The 15000-nt window shown below is 43.8% G+C and overlaps 1 protein-coding gene across 1 annotated transcript in view; it reads right to left on the bottom strand.

Moving 5' to 3' along the window:
* Positions 1 to 15000, bottom strand: part of LOC143283211 (uncharacterized) — a 55718-nt gene that overhangs the window by 20316 nt on the left and 20402 nt on the right. Inside the window, exon 9 of the mRNA XM_076589387.1 lies at positions 14739 to 15000. This exon is cut by the window's right edge and continues 114 nt beyond it. Coding sequence (XP_076445502.1) covers positions 14739 to 15000 — 262 coding nt within the window. The remainder of the gene's footprint in view (positions 1 to 14738) is intronic.

The following is a 15000-nucleotide window of genomic DNA, read 5'->3' on the forward strand; positions in this document are numbered from 1 at the left end:
TGACAAAAAGCATTGAATAATATAGAATAGAATATATCTATATTACCAAGTGTACTGGGGTCACAAGGAATATTGGGGGGTGGGGTGGGGGGATAGTACTTAAGAAGGTACGAACATAAATCGAAATTAAACACAAACACATACAGTAGAAATTAGATTACATACACGTGCTTATCAATACAAAAACTTGTGCATACTCACACATGCATGCACACACACACACACACACACACACACACACACACACACACACACACACACACACACACACACACACACACACACGCACACACGCACACACACACGCACAAACGTACGTTTGAACAGAAGCCGCACATTACATGTGGATGGGGCTGATGACTAGATCTTCAGGTAGATGGTTGTTGATTACACAATTTTATTTATCGTACTGGATTTGTTCGAGAGGTAGTGTTGTGCTGTGCAGTGCAGTGCATTGCATTGTATTGCATTGCATTACATTGTATTGTATTGTATTGTATTGCCGTGCATTGTATTGTATTGTATTGTATTGCCGTGCATTGTATTGTATTGCATTGCATTGTATTGTATTGTATTGCATTGCATTGTATTGTATTGCCGTGCATTGTATTGTATTGCATTGCATTGTATTGCATTGCATGGCATTGCATTGTATTGTATTGCCGTGCATTGTATTGTATTGTAGTGTAGTGTAGTGTAGTGTAGTGTAGTGTAGTGTAGTGTAGTGTAGTGTAGTGTATGAGTGTGCAGACGAAGCCAGCCTCCTGACGCCAAACGGACAAAGGAAGAGATAGGCTTTGGAGAACATATCATGGGTGAAGCGAATGGCAGTCTGAGGGGGGAGGGATTTACGGAGAAGAAATGGGTTGGGTTGATTAAATGATAGGGTCTGGAATCGGGTGACTGGCTTAAAGGACTGAGTGAGAGTGAGAGAGAGAGACAATAACAAAGACAATTTTTTTTTATTGGCAAATAGCGTTTTACAGCTCTAGTGCCAAGGGGGATTATTCAGCTTATTTTAGCAAACGACGAAAACAAAAAGTAAAACGAAAAATTAGGGGAAATAACAAGCAAATAAGTACATATTCATAAACACATAAACACTCATACATTCACATCCACACCATTAATACAACATATTCCATATTACTCATGCATAATACTGAGTAATTAATTCGAACATATGACCATCCAACTTTGCAGCCGAGCCTCTTTTTGGTTATTTACCAATCTAAATTAAGTTATGGATCGTATAGTGAGAGAGAGAGAGAGAGGGGAGAGAGAGGTGGTGGAGGAGACAGAAAAAGAGAGACAGATGGAGAGCAAGACAGAGAAAGGAATAGAAAAGATGGGGGAGAGAGAGAGACGGAGAGAGAGAGAGTGACACACACACATACACACACACACACACACACACACACACACACACACACACAGATTGAGAGATAGATAAAAATGTGGAAAGGGAGGGGGAGAGAGGGGAAAAAAGAGAGATAGAGAGAGTTAGAGAGAGGAGAGAGAGAGAGGAGAGGGGGGAGAGAGAAAGAGAGAGAAAGGAGACAGAGAGAGACAGAGGGGGAGAGAGAGAGAGAGAAAGAGAGGAAAGAGAGAGAGTGAGAGAGAGACAGAGGGCGACAGAGAGAGTCACACACACACACACACACACACACACACACACACACACAGATTGAGAGATAGATAAAGATATGGAAAGGGAGGGGGAGAGAGGGGAAAAGAGACAGAGAGATAGAGAAAGAGAGTGAGAGAGAGAGGAGAGAGACAGAAGAGAGAGGGGGAGAGAGAAAGAGAGAGAGAGAGGAGGAGGAGAGAGAGAGACAGAGAGGGAGAGAGAGAGAGAGAGAGGAAAGAGAGAGAGAGTGAGAGAGAGACAGAGGGCGACAGAGAGAGTCACACACACACACACACACACACAGATTAAGAGATAGATAAAGATATGGAAAGGGAGGGGGAGAGAGGGGAAAAGAGACAGAGAGATAGAGAAAGAGAGTGAGAGAGAGAGGAGAGAGACAGAAGAGAGAGGGGGAGAGAGAAAGAGAGAGAGAGAGGAGGAGGAGAGAGAGAGACAGAGAGGGAGAGAGAGAGAGAGAGGAAAGAGAGAGAGAGTGAGAGAGAGACAGAGGGCGACAGAGAGAGTCACACACACACACACACACACACACACAGATTAAGAGATAGATAAAGATATGGAAAGGGAGGGGGAGAGAGGGGAAAAATGAGAGAGAGAGAGAGAAAGAGAGTTAGAGAGAGAGGAGAGAGAGTAGAAAGAGAGAGATATGAGAGAGAGAGGAGACACAGAGAGAGAGAGAGACAGAGAGGGAGAGAGAGAGAGGAGAGAGAGAGAGAGAGAGATTCAAGATTCAAAGATTCAAAAACTTTATTACTCAAGGATAAAGATTTTAGGCATCGCCCAGTCTTCCAATCTGTCCTTGTGACAACAATAACAATAACAACATTAACGATAACGACAAAAAAAAAAAAAAAAAAAAAAAAAAAAAAAAAAAAAAAAATTGTTAACACTGTTACATCCACTGCTACTAGAACGAAGAATGATCACCACCATCATCATTAACATCGTAAAAAGTAATAAAACGAACGCATTCATACATTCATATCCATACACATGCACACACTCTCTCCACCCAACACACACACACACACACACACACACACACACACACACACACACATATATATATATATATATATATATATATATATATATATATATATATACTTATGCACATACAGAGACATGACCGAGGTGAGAAACATATAGCGGACATAAGGAAAATAGAGAAGCACAACTTTACCATTGCACATATACAAAAGTGGTTAATTTGCTGATGCAGATGTTACAGGTAATAACATCCAATTTACAGGCGAACAAGTAAGAACAAAGCACAAAGGTAAAATAAAATAAATTCACTGCATGTAGGTATAGATACAAACTTCACGGAAAAAAGCATGATTTTTGTTTTTTTTTAGTTGGTTATCTAAATTTAAAAAAAAAAGAAGAGAAAAAAAAGAAAAAAGAAAAAAAAAGCAAGCTTTGTGGGCCTATTGTTTGTGGAGCAGAAGTTCTCGTATGTTTGATTTGAAGGAACGTAATGAATCGCACGTTGAGAGAGAGAGAGAGAAACGTATCAACCTTTCTCGATATCTCTGCAGGTACATTTTATATACTCTCTCTCTCTCTCTCTCTCTCTCTCTCTCTCTCTCTCTGTCTCTCTGTCTCTGTCTCTCTCTCTCTTAAACAATGACATATTCAATGTACATAGCACGATAAATAATTGGCGTAATCTTCCACTCTATATGTCAGTGCATACTGGTCTCAGTTCAAGGCTTTTGAAACGACTCAACCTGATATGACATGCTCAAGATAATACCGTATGGTATGATATAATATAATCATTCGAAATCCTGGTAACTTTCAATTTCAGCTATACTTCGTTTCAACAACGATTAAGAATATTTTCTTGACAGTGAATACAAACAAAAACACGAAATACATGTACATGTCTGTAAAGTACAGATAATAACCCGTATAAAAAAAAAATCTATTCAGCACATGCACACGTGCATAAGTTTCAGTTTCAGTTTCAGTTTCAACGAGGCGTAGAAGCGAACGGACAGATCCACAGACACATCTACAACGCATCTGATCTGCTGTTTCAGAAACAAAACAAAGAAACAAGCGCAGATGCCAGTCCTTTGTATACTCCAGCGCGCTGACCAGATCATTCTCAGCCCGTGTCCTAGGTTTGTGTGAAAACATTATCATCAAAAAAAAAAAAAAAAAAAAAAGAAAAAAAGTAATAAGACTTGATAAATTAAAATGCGTTAAATGTACGCGATCTCTGAATATTATTCACATCCATGCATGCCTAAAAAAAAAAAATTAAAAAAAAAAAAATAGAAAAAAATCACACAGGCTAACAATCATTCAGTATCCATGCCTGCGACCACGTAGACACATGTACAATACATTCGTACACACACACACACACACACACACACACACACACACACACACACACACACACACACACACTTACATACATACATACATACATACAGACAGACAGACAGTCTCTCTCTCTCTCTCTCTCTCTCTCTCTCTCTCTCACACACACACACACGTTTGAACCGAAGCCGCACATTATGTGTGGATGGAAAACTGATGACTAGATCTTCAGGTAGATTGTGTTAATGATTTCTGATTATTTTTTTTCTGATTATTGTCATCATTATTGAATTGATATTGTTAATTGTAATGGCATGTTAGTTATGCAATATTGGTAGTTTTCTACCTTTTCTGTTTTATTCATCCCTCTCCTGTCCAACCCTCCCCCCTCCCCCCCTCCTTCCCCCTTCCCCGGTTTTTTTTGGGCTTTTTTTTAATCGTCTAATATCACTGATAGTGAAAAGACGCTAAATCAAAGAACGAACACAGACACACACACACACACACACACACACACACACACACACACACACACACACACACACACACACACACACACACGTCAAGTCAAGTCAAGTCAAGTCAAGTCACACACACATACTTACTTACATACATACATGCATACATAGAAGCAGACAGACAAACCGACGCACAGAAGAGACAAACAGACAAACAGACAAAAGATATGTGCGCCCCAAACATAGCGTGTCAACTCATTGAAAGTCGCCAGTCTCACGTTCGCTGTGTACAAAAATTGGCCCCCGACACAACGCTGGAGACATAAGTAAGTGTTTCGTAACACGCATCAGCTTCAGTTTCAGTAGCTCAAGGAGGCGGCGGTCACTGCGTTCAGACAAATCCATATACGCTACACCACACCTGCCAAGCAGATGCCTGACCAGCAGCGTAACCCAATGCATCGCTTCCGGTAACGTGACTGTCCACCTTGTACTCACTGCAGACATACAGAATGTATTTCTTTTTTTTTTTGTCATTTTATTTTTGCCGCGAGGGTAAGAGGGAGGAAGAGTAGGGGGTGGGGGTGGGGGGCAGAGAAAGTGTGCTTTAGTGTGTGTGTGTGTAATGCGTGCGCCTGTGTGTGCAGGGGAAGGATGGGGGGGTAAGAAGGTGTGCCTGTATGCCATGTGTGTGTGTGTGTGTGTGTATGTGCGTGGGTGCGTGCGTGTGTGTGTGTGTAATGCGTGCGCCTGTGTGTGCAGGGGAAGTGCGGGGGGTAAGAAGGTGTGCCTGTATGCCCTGTGTGTGTGTGTGTGTGTGTGGGCGTGCGTGTGTGTGTGTGTGTGTGTGTGTGTGTGTGTGCGAGCGTGCGTGCGCGCGCGCGCGCGTGTGTGTGTGTGTACGTGTGCGTGTGCGTGTGTACAAGCATGCACGAACCTTGTGTGTGAGCATACACGCGGCTTGTATGTTCGTGAGAGTGTTCGTGAATGAGAATGCGTGCGCCTGTGTGTGTGCGTGCGGTTTTCGACTCCCGCCTCATTATCTGGACAATACAATACAATACAAAGCAAAGCAGCCAGTTTCTCAACCAGTGATTGGGATCTGACCAAAGGCCAGCAGGTGGTGAGGTCAGAGCGGGCCGAAAAGGAGCGATGGAGATAATAATATCACTCAGCTGATCTCCTTCAACAGGCACACAGACACACAGCTACAGGCATCCTGTCCGCCTGTACGCCCGCACACACACACACACACACATACACACACACACACACACACACACACATACATACATACATACACACACACGCGCGCGCACGAAGACACACGCCCACACAAACACACACACACACACACATGCGCGCGCGCAAAGACACACACGTGCGCACACACACGCACGCGCACGCACATGCACACACACATTCCTGCGCGCCCAGAGATAAGTTGCATAGAGAAGGCATAGGACCAGAGCAGCTGCAAACAATACAATACAGTACAATGCAATACAATACAACACAACACAACACAACACAACACAACACAACACAACACAACACAACACAACACAACACAACACGACACAACACAACACAACAAAACACAATATAACACAATACAACACAACACAACACAATACAACATAATACAACACAAAGCAACACAACACAACACAACACAACACAACACAACACAACACAAACAATACAATACAACGCAATACAACATAACACAATACAATACACACAACACAACACGACACAACACGATACGACACAACACAACAAAACACAATATAACACAATACAACACAACACAACACAACACAATACAACATAATACAACACAAAGCAACACAACACAACACAACACAACACAAACAATACAATACAACGCAATACAACATAACACAATACAATACACACAACACAACACGACACAACACGATACGACACAACACAACAAAACACAATATAACACAATACAACACAACACAACACAACACAATACAATACAACACAATACAACATAATACAACACAACACAACACAATACAACACAACACAACACGACACAACACAATACAACACAATACAACACAACACGACACAACACAATACAACACAACACAACACAATACAATACAACACAATACAACATAATACAACACAACGCAACACGACACAACACAACGCAAAGAGAGAGAGAGAGAGAGAGAGAGAGAGAGAGAGAGAGAGAGAGAGAGAGAGAGAGAGAGAGAGAATAATAGATAAGCACTGGTGTGCTTTTTTACATCTAGTCCCCGCCCTGAATAGGGTCTACACTACACAATATTTAATAAAATGAAAGCGTAGTGTTGGTAGAGATACACAACAGAGGAAAAAAAAAAAGCATAAATCAAAACAAAACAACACACACACACACACACGCACACACGAACACACGCACACACGAACACACACACACACACACACACACACACACACACACACACACATGGCATACAGGCACTAGCATGGTGTTAGTAAAATGCATAGGAAAAAAAAGAGAACAAAATCAAAGAAACAAACATACACCGCATTACACATCAGAATGGGGGATAGAGGATGAGGAAGGTTCTGTCAACCAGAGAGAGAGAGAGAGAGAGAGAGAGAGAGAGAGAGAGAGAGAGAGAGAGAGAGAGAGAGAGAGAGAGAGAGAGAGAATTTGAGGGTAACAGAGTAAGCAAAATAATGCTTTTTATTTCTTCCAGCCCTGGAAGGGGAAGCAGTAACATAAACAAAGGGGGAGAATCATGATATCAGTACAGCATGCATATTATAGTCATGGATACATGAATGGTCATTTGACATTTACACCACTAAATAGAGGAGAATAAGAGGAAAGAGATATAAGGGGGCAGATAGAGAGAGAAAGAGAGAGAGAGAGAAGAAAATTAACACAGGTCAAGATAATGATCAATCAATGAATGAAATGATAAAAAATATATAATTAAGAGAGATAGATAGATAGATAGATAGATAGATAGAGAGAGAGAGAGAGAGAGAGAGAGAGAGAGAGAGGGATGAATAAATTTCATTTTCTGAGGGTAATAGAGTAAGCAAATAACACCATTTAAATAGTTGCAGGAACAAAAAAAAGAAAAAAGAAAGAAAGAAAAACAAAACAAAAACAAGAGAGAGAGAGAGAGAGAGAGAGAGAGAGAGAGATCTAGATAGATAGATAGACACACAGAGAGAGGGAGAGAGAGAGACAGACAGACAGACAGACAGACAGACCGACAGAGACAGAGAGAACTCGAACTCGAATAGTTTAATCAGTATAGGCCATGGCCCCTTCTGAAGGGGGTACAGTATTTGTGAATAATTCACACACATTTTCAGAGTAACTCATTGCAGAGACAGACACACACACACACACACACACACACACACACACACACACACACACACACAAACACAGAGAGAGAGAGAGAGAGAGAGAGAGAGAGAGAGAGAACTGAACTGAATAAATATCATTTTCTGAGGGTAATAGAGTAAGCCAAATAATGTTTCTTTTTTCCATCCAGCCCTCGAAGGGGAAACAGTAACACAAACAAAGACCCGGGGGGAATCATCATATCAGTACAGCATGAGAAGGTTTCGTTGGTTTTGATTCAAAGGGTCCTGTGTCTTCACTTATTTTCCAAAAACGAAGGACAATAGCCACAGACAAAATAATGGTCCAAAGATGCAAAACTGGTTTTGTATTCATAAATCAGTTCGTTCATGAGGTACACAAGGAGGAAGGTGGCAGAATGGTTAAGACGCTCAGCTGCCAATACAGAGAGTCCGTGAGGGTGTGGGTTCGAATCCCGCTCTCGCCCTTTCTCCTAAGTTTGACTGGAAAATCAAACTGAGCGTCTAGTCTTTCGGATGAGACGATAAACCGAGGTCCCGTGTGCAGCACGCACTTGGCGCACTGAAAAAGAACCCATGGCAACGAGAGTGTTGTCCTCTGGCGAAATTACGTAAAATGAAATCCACTTTCATAGGTACACAAATATGTAAGCATGCACTCAAGGCCTGACTAAGCGCGTTGGGTTATGCTGCTGGTCAGGCATCTGCTCAACAGATGTGGTGTAGCGTGTATGGATTTGTCCGAACGCAGTGACGCCTCCTTGAGAAAGTGAAACTGAAACTGAAACTCATGAGGTACAAAATAGTCATCTGAATCATAACGTCTTGGTGCCCTTTACGAGAGAGAGACATTTTGACACTTTGACTCTTTACTGTCATTAGCTTAACAGCCCATGTGACAGGGGGGTACAGGGGGAGTTACAGTGTCGTTTTATCCAATCATTTGAAAAAGTAAAACAAAACAAAACAAAACAAAAACATAAACTAACACACCTAATATTACAAAGGTTATATCGATAAACAACAGCCAACAAATTACACACACAAAAATAACAACATCATCATCATTAGATTGACCATCCAAATACTAATTGTATCTGCTTCTATTTTGACCCTAAAAAAAAAATCATTTTTGAAACCATTAATGTTTGCACATATTTTGAATTAACAGGCGTTTTGATCATTTATTTTCTTTTTCCGTGTATCTACTGCTTCTGAGACGTATTTTGCAACTGAGAGGATAATATTTTCGTCATTTGATGTTAAGACACTGACCAGGTCTTTCCTCTTTTGCTGCAGCTGTTTTAAAGAGTGTACAGTTTTCCCGAGAGAGAGAGAGAGAGAGAGAGAGAGAGAGAGAGAGAGAGAGAGAGAGAGAGAACGAACGAACGAACGAACGAAATTGTTTAATGAACTTTGGCCATGGACCACAATTCAAAACCGGGACTGGGGGTGGGCATGGGAAGGAGTATTATAACACTTGAATAGATGACACAATATCATAATATTCATGGACTTGACATTAATTCTACTTAATTAGGTCTGAGTATATGACTTCTCCTTTTGATCGCATGGAAAATAAATTTTGATACATGGCAATTTCTCTGCTTGTTGTTTGATCGGAGAAGTGAACTAAGAGACATGTTTAAACAGTCTTGAAGAAATTTTGTCCGTAAAGCATTATATACAGAACAAACAAACAACAAATGGTATTCATCTTCTAGTTCACCTTGGCAAAGAGAGAGAGAGAGAGAGAGAGAGAGAGAGAGAGAGAGAGAGAGAGAGAGAGAGAGAGAGAGAGAGAGAGAGAGAGAGAGAGAGTCTGTGTGCGTGTGTGTGTCTGTGTGTGTTTGCATTTTACTTTGGGTATGTGTTTGTATCTGATAGACTGGCACAGAGAGTATGTGTTTGTATCAGAGAAAGAGAAACGGAGACAGAAAGACAGAGACAATGACAGAAAGACAGAGACAGTGACAGAAAGACAGAGACAATGACAGAAAGACAGAGACAATGACAGAAAGACAGACAGAGACAGAGACAGGCGGACATTGATACAGAGAGCTATAGTGAAAGACATAGAGAAGAGACATACATACATACATACATACATACATACATACATATAAATACATACATATATATATATATATATATATATATATATATATATACATATATCATATCAGCCTCGTATTCCTCAAGCCGAATGCTCCACCCCCATTCCCCCCCTCCCGCATCCTCCACCCCCCCACCCCCCCCACCCCCTCCCCCCACACACATACATACACAATAAAAAGAAGAAGAAAAACACGCTTCATACCTATCATAGTCTCTCAGCTCTTCGTTGATAGAATCGGACAGTTTGCGAACTTCGTCCATTTGGAAATTCACCAAATCGTCACACACAGTGACACACACACAGTGACACACACACAGTGACACACACACAGTGACACACACACAGTGACACACACACAGTGACACACACACAGTGACACACAGACAGTGACACACACACAGTGACACACACACAGTGACACACACACAGTGACACACACAGTGACACACAGTGACACACACACAGTGACACACACACAGTGACACACAGTGACACACACGCAACACACAGTGAAACACACACAGTGACACACACACAGTGACACACACACAGTGACACACACACAGTGACACACACACAGTGACACACAGTGACACACACACAGTGACACACACACAGTGACACACAGTGACACACACACAGTGACACACACACAACACACAGTGACACACACACAACACACAGTGACACACACACAGTGACACACACACAGTGACACACACACAGTGACACACAGTGACACACACACAACACACAGTGACACACACACAGTGACACACACACAGTGACACACACACAGTGACACACAGTGACACACACACAGTGACACACACACAGTGACACACACACAGTGACACACAGTGACACACACACAGTGACACACACACAGTGACACACACACAGTGACACACACACAACACACAGTGACACACACACAGTGACACACACACAGTGACACACAGTGACACACAGTGACACACACACAGTGACACATACACACAGTGACACATACACACAGTGACACACACACAACACACAGTGACACACAGTGACACACACACAGTGACACATACACACAGTGACACACACACAACACACAGTGACACACACACAACACACAGTGACACACACACAGTGACACACACACACACACAGTGACACACACAGTGACACACACACACAGTGACACACACACACAGTGACACACACACAGTGACACACACACAGTGACACACACACAGTGACACACACACACACAGTGACACACACACAGTGACACACACACAACACACAGTGACACACACACAGTGACACACACACAGTGACACACACACAGTGACACACACTCGCTCACACAAACACAGGGGTGAAGATCCCAGCGTTGACGACAAACTGAAACACACAACTCGACTGCCAACAACTGATTTCACTTCGTCGACGATCGAACGAAACTCCTCGGCTGCTTAAAAAAAAAAAAAAAAAAAAAAAAAAAAAAAAAAAGCACCCACCTTACCTCTATATAAGGTTATCTTTATCTTCCCTTGTCTGGGCTTGAGTTACAAGTCAGCCAATGATGTATGTATGTATGTATAATTCGCTTTGACCTTCCTGGTAGCTGGTTCGCTGGCCTAGCAGTTGACGAGACGATGATTAATATCGATCTCCCTCTCTCTCTGTCTGTCTGTCTCTCTGTCTCTCTCTCTCTCTCTGTGTCTCTGTCTGTCTGTCTCTCTGTCTCTGTGTGTGCAGGATAAAACATGGTAGCTCTCCACTGCAACAACGTGTGATAACAGTTGGCAGATCGAGTGATATATGGATGAATTGCGGTAAGGTGGGGAGAGTTTCTTTTCTCTCTCTCTATCTTTCTTTTCTTTTTTTCTTTTTTTTCTTTTTTCAACAGGAAGGGGGGAGGGGAGGGGGGGGGGGGGGGGCTGAAATTAATGGAGCGAAACAGATCCTGTTACTGTGTTCTGGTTTGCACAGTAGTGGACTGGAGGTGGGGGGAGTAACTAGAGTGGCAGGGGGGAGGGGTGGGGGTGGGGGTGGGGGGGTGGGCGGAGGTGTAGAGAGGGTGGTGGTGGTGGTGATGGTGAGAGAATGGCGGTAAGGTTGGGGCGAGGGGGGGAAGTGGGGGGGGGGGTGTCTAGAAAGCGTTATGTGTACGTACTGATGCACGGATACACGCGCACAAACACACACAGAGACACAGACACACACACACACACACACACAGAGGCAAGACACAGATACACATAGACACAGACACAGACAGACAGACAGACAGACAGACACACACACACACACACACACACACACACACACACACAGAGGCAAGACACAGATACATATAGACACACACACAAACAGACAGACAGACAGACACACACACACACACACACACACACACACTCACTCACTTGCCCACTTCATGCATATATACACGCACGCAAGCACGCACGCACACACACACACACACACACACACACACACACACACACACACACACACACACACAAAGAACCAGCCACACAAAGAGGAAGTACCGATAACATGAACAAACGACCCGCCACTGCCTGGACCGATGCGTGAGAGAGCTGATAAACCCGTTCCATGTGATAACCAGAGCTGGCCTCTCGGCGTGAAAGTGCACATGGTAGCGTTCCTGGAATACTGAGGTATGCACTGGGTAGAGAGAGAGTGAGAGAGAGACAGACAGACAGACATATACAGACAGATACAGACAGATACAGACACAGACACACAGACAGAGAGAGATAAACAACTGAACACAGAGAGAGAGAGAGTGTGTAGGCCGTGAGGAAAGAGAATCCGTGCGCGCGCGCGCGTGTGTGTGTATGTGTGTTTGTGTGTGTGTTGTGTGTGCATGAGTGTAGAAGAGAGTCTCTCTCTCTCTCTCTCTCTCTCTCTCTCTCTCTCTGTAGGAAAGAGAGAGAGAGCGTGTGTGTGTGTGTGTGTGTGTAGAAGAGAGAGAGAGAGAGAGAGAGAGAGAGAGTGTATGTGTGTGTGTGTGTGTGTGTGTGTGTGTGTGTGTGTGTGTGTGTAGAAGAGAGAGAGAGAGAGAGAGAGAGAGAGAGAGTGTGTGTGTGTGTGTGTGTGTGTGTGTGTGTGTGTGTGTGTGTGTGTGTGTGTGTGTGTGTGTGTGTGTGTGTGTGTGTGAGTGAGTGGCTGAAGATGTCTCATTCGACATCGGCGAGTCTCACAACTTTCGTTTTATTTATCTATAGCGTATATGGATTTTCCGAACGCGGTGATGCCTTCTTAAGAACGAACTGAAACTGTTGGAATGGACACATAGTGGTCAGCAGTGCTCAACTGATGGTAAAAAAAACCCCAAACAAACCTATAATACTTCATAATTGTCACAAACTAATGCAATGTGAACACTATCAGTTCGTAATCAATAATGATCAGGTATCGGTCAAAAACCTGCCAAGTCATCATAACAATGCACAAACGTGACACAATTTTGCAGTCTGAACACTTTTGGGTAATGATCAGCAGCAGTCAGCAATGGCCGCACAATGATTATAGCAGTTATTAGTGAAAACCTGCCAACAGATCATAATAAGGCACACTGTCAAAATGTTCACCGGACGTATTGAAATATGAAATAAACGCAGAAATGTGTTGTGCGCAGAGAGGGGCGGGGACGCTTTAGCTCTCTCCATACGAACGGCGAAAGAGACGACGTCAACAGCGTTTCACCCCAATTACCATCATCAAAATATTGCAGTCGGAAGGCTCTTATACTGAAGAGGTAAATTGTGACAAAGAAAACCACAATTCTAACGATGGAAGCTAAAGGTTGGGTCATTCAGACACCCACTGGACATCCGAGGGGTCTGTGTAGAGGAGAAGAGAGGACTGGCCGTACTGAGTGAGTTAGGACAGATTTTCGGATAATGTCGGTGGGGGCCCGAAACAGTATCGGAGGGAGAGGGTGGGGCTGGGGAGGGGGGGGGGGGGGTAGTGGGGGCGGCCAAGAACGTCACCTGAAGGACAGTTTGGGGTACTGATGCGTCCCCCGGGGGACCTACGGAAGGGGAAGGGGGCGAGGGGGGATGTTACACCTGTTCCGTGTCTTTCTCTACCTACCTAGTGGAATGATAGCCTAGAGGTAACACGTCCGCCTAGGAAGCGAGAGAATCCGAGCGCGCTGGTTCGAATCACGGTTCAGCCGCCGATATTTTCTCCACCTCCACTAGACCTTGAGTGGTGGTCTGGACGCTAGTCATTCGGATGAGACGATAAACCGAGGTCCCGTGTGCAGCATGCACTTAGCGCACGTAAAAGAACCCACGGCAACAAAAGGGTTGTTCCTGGCAAAATTCTGTAGAATAATCCACATCGATAGGAAAAACAAAGAAAACTGCACGCAGGAAAAAAAAAAAAAAATGGGTGGCGCTGTAGTGTAGCGACGCGCTCTCCCTGGGGAGATCAGCCCGAATTTCACACAGAGAAATCTGTTGTGATAAAAAGAAATACAAATATCCTGAACCACCACTACCACTCAAGCTACTTTCCCTAAACCGCTACTCCTCTCTCTCTCTCTCTCTCTCTCTCTCTCTCGCACACACACACACACACACACACACACACACACCACCACCACCACCACCACCACCACCACCACCACACCATACCAACACAAAATCGACACCAACACAAAAACACAGCCATAAACACAAACGACAAACAACACCACACCGAATATTGCATGTAGCGGGAAACCTGACCTGTAGGCTGATTTCATACTCACTCGGACAAGTCCTCTGCAGTCAACTGTTGCTGTTGCTGCTGTTGTTGTTGTTGCTGCTGTTGTTGTTGTTGTTGTTGTTGTCCAAGCCCCGTCAGCACAGTCTGCTGACCACTGGCCACAAGCAGACCCAGTTCCTTCAGGAAAGTGTCCGGCATACTGGGCGACACGACGTCCTCAGACAAGGGAGACGATTCCGTGACCCCCAGCGGCTCCCCCTCACCACCACCACCACCACCACCACCACCACCTCCATCATCAACAC

This window comes from Babylonia areolata, chromosome 6 (genome assembly GCF_041734735.1).
Source record: "Babylonia areolata isolate BAREFJ2019XMU chromosome 6, ASM4173473v1, whole genome shotgun sequence".
NCBI lineage: Eukaryota > Metazoa > Mollusca > Gastropoda > Neogastropoda > Buccinidae > Babylonia > Babylonia areolata.